General features: G+C 40.0%; 1 protein-coding gene across 1 annotated transcript in view; it reads right to left on the bottom strand.

The window, feature by feature from the left end:
- Nucleotides 1-6177: 6177 nt before the first annotated feature.
- Nucleotides 6178-10584, bottom strand: part of FIGNL1 (fidgetin like 1) — a 34042-nt gene continuing 29635 nt past the window's right edge. Inside the window, exon 3 of the mRNA XM_082257980.1 lies at nt 6178-8200. Within this exon, the coding sequence (XP_082114106.1) occupies nt 6204-8200 (1997 nt within the window). The 3' untranslated portion in view covers nt 6178-6203. The remainder of the gene's footprint in view (nt 8201-10584) is intronic.

Here is a 10584-nt window from a genome sequence, read left to right as displayed (position 1 = left end):
GAAGATACAAATATGAGAAGGAAGAGGAGAGAGGGTATATTAAAGGGTAGAGGGAGTAGGAATTGGAATACACTTACAGTTAGGAGAATATGCGCCATGTGACCTATGCCATCAGAAACATAGCTGACATACAAACAAGAAGTAAAGAAGAATGCTGGGACAAGGTGAATGGGTCAGTCTGATCATTTGTGACCTATGAAGCAGAGTTGCAAACAATGCGAGTTATTACTGGGTAGTATGAAACCGGACATTGGATTGCTACAAAGTGGAGTTAATGTGTTGACACAAAATAACAGCAATAAAAAGGGGAGATGGGGAAATTACATAAGTATTTAAAAAAAAAAAAAAAAAAAAACTTCAATTTTAATGCTGAAGGACTTAAGCAGATTTAACTGATATTTTGCCTATAGTTCCACGTTAAGCTAGGATACAGAGGAAAGAACAGTGTGAGTGCGTGTGTACTCACAGTGTGAGTGCGTGTGACAAACTGGCTTTAATACTGTATATGGAATGGCATACTGTACATGGTTAACACAATATTAAAAGCAAAAATAAAAATGTTATATAAGCAGCTTACTATTCCTTAGCTATGGCAGATGCATTCTTTTTCCTTATGCAGCATTTCACCTGGTGATCCAGCTAGTAGCATACTTCTTGTCTTAGGGCGTTTGCATCCTGGGTGAAGTAGTAAAGCGGACACCAGCATAGTCCATCTGGGAAAGTAGTGTTAACTTCATGTACAAGAGATATAGTTGTTTAATATACTGTCATCTTGTGGTCATTTCGGTTACTGCATCTTTTTCAGTATTCCCTCCTATTCTATGATGTATTTCCCCTTCCTGTGTAGTTTGGTAGAATTTCCTTTTCCTGTTTAGTTTGTGTGGAGGTGAATTAAAGGACGGATTGATGAACCACGTAGTGTCTGTGGATTATTTACATGGTAGCAGAGGATGCTTTCCAACTATAGAGTATCGCCTAAGTTGGACGAAGCCAGACCATACGAGTGCTGGAAGAATGAAATTAGTATTTGGAAACTTGTTACGGATCTGGACAAGAAGAAGCAGGCACTCGCGGTTGTGTTGGGGCTTGAGGGGCGAGCCAGAGAGACCGCTTTGGAGATACCTGCGAGCGATCTAAACGAGGACAATGGGATGGAAACTTTGATAGCTAAGCTGGACTCTGTATTTTTGAGAGAAGAAAAAGACCGCGCTTATGAAGCGTACTCTCATTTCGACTCGATTTCTAAAGACAGCGAGGTGTCCATGACAGACTACATCATAGACTTTGAGCAGAGATACAACCGCATGAAGAGGTACACCATGACCTTGCCTGATGCTGTGTTAGCATTTAAACTACTGGACACGGCTTGTCTTGAAGAAAAGAGTAGGCAACTAGCACATACAGCGTGCACGGATTTAACATTTGCATCCATGAAGTCAGCGTTAAAACGCATTTTCGGAGGAAAAACCAGTGGAGTGAGCGGAGGCAGTGAGACTCAAGATGCAGCGTTTTTCACGGAGCAGAGGCCACCGGGTAAATTCAAACGGAACAACAGCCAGTTCACAGAGCAGACCGTGGCAACCACAGCAAGGTACTAACCCAATTGACAAATATGGTAAGCGATCAAAATGCGCAATTTGTCAGAGCACATACCATTGGGCCAAAGACTGTCCTCATCGGAGAAATGAAGTAAAGCTAGCAGAAGATGAAAATGTTGAGGAATGTAACATTACACTGTTTACAAAAGTTATGACGGACTCTGAGATCTTCCTAACTGAATCACTGGGATCAGCTATCATTGACACAGCATGCACACGTACTGTCTGTGGTGAAAAGTGGCTGAATAGTTACATGAAAGACCTGAGCCAAAGCCAAATAAACAAACTGATGCAAACAGAATCTTCAAGCTGCAGACCTTTCAGATTTGGTGATGGTCAGGTGGTACACTCCAACAGAAAGGTAAAGCTTCCCGCTAAGATCGGACCAACAAAATGTCACATTGAAACGGAAGTTGTTCCTGTTGATATTCCTTTATTGCTGAGCAAAATGGCTCTAAAGAGAGCGGGAACTGTCTTAGACATGGAGAATGACAAAGTTGTCATGTTCAAGCAACCAGTGCCTCTTGAGCTCACTAGTTCGGGACACTACTGTGTTGACATTAGAGATGGTAATACTGAAGTGGACACCAATGTAAGTGAAGTCCTTGTCATCACAGCAGAGATGTCTACAAAAGAGAAGCGTAAAGTCCTTTTGAAGCTTCACAAACAGTTTGGCCATGCCTCTGCAGACCGGCTGCAAAGGCTTATCCTCAGCTCTGGAAATAATGACAAAGACTGTCCAGTTATTCTGCAAGAGATCATCCGTGACTGTGAGGTATGTCAAAGATACAGCAGGACCAAGCCCAGGCCTGCCTTACATGAGCTGGAACCTGGCATATGGTACCTCCACATCATCGACCATTTCACACGCTTCAGCGCTGGAAACATTGTGAGAACAAAGAAAGCATCTGAGATCGTCAACTCTTTCATTCACTCGTGGATAAGTGTTCATGGTGCCCCAAAACGGATATACACTGACAACGGTGGTGAGTTCAATAATGAGGAGATAAGAGAGATGGCAGAAAAATTCAACATCGAGATGAAGACTACAGCGGCATACAGTCCTTGGAGCAACGGGCTGCTGGAGAGACACAACATGACTCTGACTGAGATCCTCCTGAAGGTGAAAAGGGAAAATGGGTGTGGCTGGCAGATTGCTCTAGACTGGGCTCTAATGGCCAAAAACAGTATGATCAATGTGCATGGTTATAGTTCACACCAGCTGGTGTTTGGTCACAGTCCTAATCTTCCCTCCGTTTTGGTTAATGAACTGCCTGCTCTAGAAGGCACTTCTATGAGTACTAGAGTAGGACAGCACCTAGCAGCATTACATGCTTCCAGAAGAGCACTCACAGAGGTGTAATGCTCAGAAAGAATAAAAAGAGCTTTACGAAAGCAGCTCAGGCCTACAGATGAAAAGTATGAGACAGGAGACCGAGTGTACTACAAACGAGCAGACAGTACCGAGTGGAAAGGTCCAGCTGTAGTTATCGGTCAAGATGGCTCTGTAGTGTTTGTCAGACATGGTGGTATCCATGTTAGAGCACACCAGTCCAGACTGAATAAAGTTAATGCACAGGATGAGGATACACCTGTACTACCTGATATCACTGAAAATAGTAAAGAAAAAGAAAAATGTAATCCACACTGATGGGTCAGAGAATTCAGATGATGAAATGAGTGTCAATAGCGAAGTGCAAATCTCTGAAAACACAGACACTGATGGTAGAGAAGATGTGAGACAAACTAATACTACTAATACAGGGGGTTCCATGGGTGTCCAACTGAGAAAAGGTCAGACAGTGACATTTACAAACAGAGATGATGGTGCTAAACACACTGCCAGAGTCTTAGGCAGAGCAGGGAAAGCAAGAGGGCAATATAGAAACTGGTATAATGTGCAGTATCTTGAACCAAATGGCAGCGAGGGTCAAAAGGAAGCTTTAGACATGTCACAAGTTGACGATCTTCTCACTGGGTGTGAAAACACCGATGGCGATGTACTTATCACCAAAGACATTTCTTTTGATGCTGCTAAACAACAAGAGATTGAAAACTGGCAAATTAATAATGTTTACGAAGTAGTCACAGACAAAGGTCAAAAATGTATCTCTACTAGATGGGTCTGTACGTTAAAGGAAACTTCTAGTGGTGTTGTTCCCAAAGCCCGTCTTGTGGCGAGAGGTTTTGAAGAGGCCAATATGCATGAACTACAGAAAGATTCTCCCACATGTGCATCAGAGTCACTCAGGCTGCTGTTAGCTGTTATTTGTCAAAACAAATGGCAAGTGAGCTCTATGGATATTAAGCCTGCTTTTTTGCAGGGAATGGAACTCTCAAGAGACATTTACATTCGTCCCCCACCAGAAGCGAGCGTGGACAATGTGTTGTGGAAACTAAAGAAATGTGTGTATGGACTTGCAGATGCTTCCCTCTACTGGTACAACAAGGTCAAAGAACTCATGCTGAAAAGTGGGGGTAAAATGTCACGGGTTGATCCTGCAGTGTTTTATTGGCAGAATGAGCAGTCTGAGGTAACAGGAGTACTGGCATGCCATGTGGATGATTTTTTTGGGCAGGTTCAGAGCATTTTGTAACTAATGTCATCCCTGTGCTTAAATCTGCATTTCACGTAGGTCGTGAAGAGTGTGAGAGTTTTTCATATGTGGGGATGAACATTGCTACTGTGGGTGGTGTAGTGCAGGTGCATCAGCACAGTTATATTGAAAACCTACAACCAATTCATTTGCAGGCAACACGTGCTGTACAGAGAGAGGCCCCACTGAATGAGAAAGAAAGAGAACAACTCAGATCCAAAATAGGACAGGTTCTGTGGGTTGCTAAACAAACAAGACCAGATGTTATGTTTGACACATGTAGCCTAGCATCCAACATTAAGAATGCTACTGTTCAGTCCATACATGAAGTGAACAAAGTGATCCGTAAACTTAAATCAGAGAAGGTAACACTTAAGTTTCAATACTTGGGTAACAGTGAGGATTTGAGTTTGGTGGTATTCAGTGATGCTTCACTGGGCAATCTTCCAGATGGAGGTACACAGGGTGGGGCTCTAATTGCCCTCATGGAAAAATCAGGAAAGTTCTCTCCACTGTTTTGGCAATCTAAAAAAATTAGACGTGTGGTAAGAAGCACACTGGCAGGAGAAACCCTTGCCATGTCAGATGGTATTGACAATGCTATGTTCTTGGCTATGCTCTACTCTGAACTCACTACTGGTAAAGCTGATCTTAATGCTCTTCCTCTTATCTGTGTTACTGATAAGAGCGTCAAACAGGGAATGGTTAAGTCAACAAAACAGGTCACAGAGAAGAGACTTAGATTAGAAATAAGCGGTGTCAAAGAGCTCATACATGCTAATAAAATCAAAGAAGTGCGTTGGTCAACAGCCAAGTCACAACTTGCTGACTGTTTGACGAAAAAAGGTGCTTCCTCTCTTATGCTTCTTAAAGCGCTGTATGAGGGTGTATGGAAACTGTAAAATCTGGTCCATTGAGCATATATCTTGGTATTTTTTTGTTTGTTTAAATACACACACTTACTTGAATGCTACTGTGTTCTGAAAATCGTTTTTGGGTGACAATGTTTTATGTCAAACTCACCCATTCTTTTATCTTAAGAAGAGAGTGAGATTGTTAACTTCATGTACAAGAGATATAGTTGTTTAATATACTGCCATCTTGTGGTCATTTCGGTTACTGCATCTTTTTCAGTATTCCCTCCTATTCTATGATGTATTTCCCCTTCCTGTCTAGTTTGGTAGAATTTCCTTTTCCTGTTTAGTTTGTGTGGAGGTTAATTAAAGGACGGATTGATGAACCACGTCGTGTCTGTGGATTATTTACAAGTAGCATTAGACTAACCGATTTAGATGGACTTGACTAACAAATTGAAGCTGAACACCAGCTAACATTTTATAAGCTGTTACAGTAACCATTATTTTTCTTTTTGGGATAATGGTTTTAAATTACATTAAAATTAATAAAAGGGGATTATAGGCAACCATGTCAGTGTTAAATGGTTTGTCTCACCAGCTTGGTCTAATAAAGTTGTATAAAAAAAAACAAAAAAAAAAACAGACTTACTGGCTGGATCACCATTACAAGGTGAAAATCAAGGGGAAAGAAGGCCTATAAAAAAAACCCAAAAAAAAAAAAAAAAACAAACTACAGCTACCACATCTAAGAACTGAATTGAATACATTTTTGTTTTGGGGTTTAATACTGCTTAAATATATTAAAGTTATCTCCAAAAATAATCTAATTAGGTCTAGTGCAATGATGATCAACTCATGCATCTATAAAACACATATTCAAGTCTCTAATTTATATGAAAAGCCAATATCTGACAAACAAACTATTATTAAACATTTAATTAATGGTAAAGACTTTACATGCCATAACTTATGTTTACATCAGCTCCAAACCACATACTTAGTCTGCAAAACTAGTTGGCAATATTTTATCATACAGTGGTCAACTCTACCGTATACGGTTAATAGTAAACAATTATATTTTTATTTACAGCTGCATAGAACAGTTTCACTTTTTTTTTTTTTTTTTTTTAACACATTTTATCTTGGAAACACTATCTTCCACAGCCAAACGTTTTGTTCCAATTTTCATATAATTCCAGATCTTTCATAGAAACGCTGGGCTTCACAACTTGGAAAGCATTTTGAAAATCAGTATAAGAAATGGGTCTGACTTGTTCAGCAGTAATGGTGGCAATGTCCATCGCTTGAATGCTGCGAATAGGACCAAGCGCAGCTTCACGACACAGCTGAGTCATATCTGCACCAGAAAAGCCATCTGCTTGTATCACTATTGATTCCACTTCGTGCTCCATGAGGTTGCAATGCTCCCGGGACATTAGGCTAACAACGATTTGTTTTCTGGCGGATGCCTCCGGAAGTGGTATGTATAGCCTCTTAACAAGTCGCCTTCTGGCAGCCTCATCTATTTCTTGGGGCCTATTAGTTGCACCAACTACAAGGATTCGGTCTTCTGAGGAAGTTGTGGCACCATCTAGCTGCACCAAGAACTCTGTCTTAATCCTCCTTGAAGATTCATGCTCACTTTCACCACGCTGAGATAAAAGAGAATCTATTTCATCTATAAAGATTACAGCTGGCTGGTGACACCGTGCCACAGTAAAAAGCGCACGGACCATCTTTTCTCCTTCACCCACCCATTTGGAAGTCAGTGATGATGCACTAATGCTAAAAAATGTGGCACCAGATTGACAAGCTATACACTTGCCTATAAGAGTTTTCCCTGTTCCGGGAGGCCCAAACAGTAGAATGCCTTTTGGAGGCCCTCGAAGACCAGTGAAAATATCTGGTCTTAGCATTGGCCAAACTACAATTTCTTTTATAGTCGTTTTGGCAAATTCCAAACCTGCAATGTCATCCCAATTTAGTGGAGGCCCATGATCCATAATCTCACTCATGATTAGTTCAATCATCTTTGGCTCAATGTTTTTTAAACGTTCATCAGAGGGTACATTGGTCTCATTGCCACCAGCACTATAAGATTTTTTCTGTGCCACAGAGTTATCATTACCTTCATCTTGCCTAGCAATTGGTGGCACAAACTTGCCATGTAGTCCACGGGAGCGGACAGCGCCGAGTGACTTCTTACCAGTGCCATATATTCCAGGTCCTGCAGAGCGCTGAGCCTGACTGTTATTCTTTTTCTGCCGTTCAACCCACAATTGTTCTTTTGCTGTTTTAAATCCGATTTCATCTGCTGCAGATGCATGTGCACTTACTGGCTGTTTCAGCCCTGGACTATTTTCTGTCTCCACATTTTCGTCCTCAGATGAAAGAACTTTTTTCCTCTTTGCTGAATTTGCAGTAGTACATGAAAAAAATGCACTTTGTCCAGCAAGGTTATCTGATTTTGTAGAACCTCTTGCGTCACCGCTTCCAAAAAGAGGTTTTGTCAAAAAAGTTTTAGTGTTGTGTACAGCAGTTTGTACAGGACTAGCAGATGGACACTCATTGGCATTCACTAATGTGGCAGCTTTTGTATTCTGAACAAAGTTTGAGCTTACTTGTGGAATATTATAATTCAGAAAGGGATGTTTAGCTTCTTTTTGCTCTAAATTGCAGAGGACATTATTTGTAACTGCTGAATTACCAAACGTGCTGACCTTCTTGAAAACTGTCTCTGATGAAGTCAGCAGAGACTCCTGATATGCCTTTGCTGTATTGAACATGTCCTGCACACTTTTTAATTTTAAAACATTGCTGGGAGTTAGGGAGGACTGCCACGTGTTACTGTCATTCCGAGGACATCTTGCCAAAGCCATTACACTATCTGCGTAGTTATTTAGGCCAGTCCCCTCCTTATCAGAGTCAATGATGGCAGCATACCTTTCGGCATACTTCTTGAACAGGTGGATAGCCGATTCTTCAGAGATCTCCGAGTTTGCCCATGCATACTGAATCTGTGAAATATGTGCACGATACACATCTGCCTTCTGTCCTGGGGAGCAGGTGCCAGAGTTCAGAGTAAACAAATTCTTTTGCCATTCACTCAGTTGAATAGAGTTGGAGTCAGGTCTCTGCATAGTATTGTCTGCAGAATAAAAAAAAAAAAAAAAATAGTAATTTGTAAATTTATTATTTATTTAAAATTTTTATGAAACTCCCAAATATAGTGCATTAAAAAGATCATAAAAATGTATCATTAACCACTTGCCTACTAGGCCTATTTTTGACATTTGGTGTTTACAAGCTAAAATCAGTTGTTTTTGCTAGAAAACTACTTAGAACCCCCAAACATTATATATATATTTTTAGCAGAGACCCTAGAGAATAAAATGGAGATTATTGCAATATATTTTATCACACCATATTTGCTCAGCGGTCTTCCAAACTAAATATTTTTGGAAAAAATGCAATTTTTTAAATTAAAAAATAAGAAACCAGTAAAGTTCGCCCAATTTTTTTCCATAACGTGAAAGATAATGTTACGCCGAGTAAATAGATACCCAACATGTCATGCTTCAAAATTGCGCACGCTCACAGAATGGCGACAAACTTTGGTACTTAAAAATCCCCATAGGCAACATTTTAAAAATGTTTACAGGTTCCCATCTTAGAATTACAGAGGAGGTCTAGGGATCAAATTATTGCTCTTGCTCTATCGATCGTGGCGATACCTCACATGTGTGGTTTGAACACCGTTTACATATGTGGGCGGGGTTTCCGTATGCATTCGCTTCTGCGCATGAGCTAACGGGGACAGGGCGCTTACATTTTTTTTTTTTATTATTATTTATTTTATTATTTTTACACCGTTTAAATAAATAAAAAAAAAAATTCATCATTTTCATTTCTATTACAAGGAACATTCCTTGTAATAGAAATAGGCACGACAGGACCTCTAAATGGAGACAGGGAACTGACTCGGCTTGGGTCCCCCAATAGCAAGCTGCTTGCTGTAGGGGCATTTAACAGGAAAGAGGGGCCAGGAGCACAGAAGAGGGACCCGAGAAGAGGATCTGGGCCACTCTGTGCAAAAACACTGCACAGAGCAGGTAAGTATAGCATGTCTTTTTTTTTTTTTTTTTTTTTAAACTAGACTTTACAATCACTAACACCATCTCCCTGCTCAAACAAAGGGGAAACACAGACAAGCTTAAGAGATATAAAATCAGACACAGAATATAGAGATATCATAGCGTGAGTTGTAATCTTTCAATAAGCAATATGAAGCATCTACTGGTCATGTCAAAGGATAAAGTTTACTTTCAAAAGAGTGGAAGGATTAAAAGAGCAGATGTAGTGGTTCTCTTGCTGAGCTGCATGTCAGCAACCGTGTATCCCTGTGTGTATTACTTGAAAAACCTGTTTCTCTGTCCACACCACTGTGTTCCGATATGTATTACTTGAATAACCCCTTACTTTTCCAGCATCACAGAAACATAGATAATGGTGCGGCGGCTATAATTTATGTACAACTAAAAAGGTAAAACTTTAGTTTTTCAGTTTTGAATAGAGTAGAGAGGGATTAAAACACTTGTCAGTTTTATTGCTATCTGTGCTCCTGTTAAGGAGATTTACCCTCTCTATTGTCCGTTTTAAAATTATTATTGAAAGTGAATGTAAAAGAAAAAAAAAAAAAAAAAAAAAAAAAAAAAAAAATCACAAATTTTGCGTTGGCCCCATAAAAGTATTAGGAGGAAAAATCTTCTTCCAATGGGGACACTAGTTTTGGTGAACTGGGGGTCCCCAAGGAATTCCCTTAATTTGCAGCATTTTTCCCACACTTCCCATTTGGCTATGGGACATGAAGTGAAGAGAAATCTATGCAATGGGACACAGAAGGCAAAAAAAAAAAAAAAAAAAAAAATCTGCCAAGGGTTATAATCCTCCCTTACTCTATTAAAACTGAAAAAATAAAAAAGTTTTATCATAGTTCTACTCAAAGTTGAAAAAAATGAGTTCAATCAAACCACACACTTTTCCAGGTACAAAAATCACCATCTGGCACTAACTTTACCAATGGTTAGAGCTAACCATTACCTTTAATGTGGTAATATATTCGCCTGGTTCCTTATACATTACCATCTTAGCAGCAAGCATGAAAGTGCTTACCGTATATGTTACAAAATGTATGTACGTACAGGAAGTAGTAACAGATAGCAGCACTAATGGGACAGTGTTACAACGTGCCTCGATCCAGTCAATGGCACTTATGTATATGAAGCAATGACAAACAGCAGCAACAACACAGTGTGTTACTAAACGGCAGATGGTGCATATGTATAGATGCATTAACCACTTCAGCTCCGGAAGGTTTTACCCCCTTAATGACCAGGCCATTTTTGATTTGGCACTACATTGCTTTAACTGACAATTGCGCGGTCGTGCCGTACCCAAATACAATTTCCTTTTTTTCCCACAAATAGAGCTTTCTTTTGGTGGTACTTGATCACCTCTGCAGTTTTTAGATTT

Source organism: Pelophylax lessonae (genome assembly GCF_965119305.1).
Source record: "Pelophylax lessonae genome assembly, chromosome: 5".
Taxonomy (NCBI): Eukaryota; Metazoa; Chordata; class Amphibia; order Anura; family Ranidae; genus Pelophylax; species Pelophylax lessonae.
This window is presented reverse-complemented; position numbering and strand designations above follow the sequence as displayed.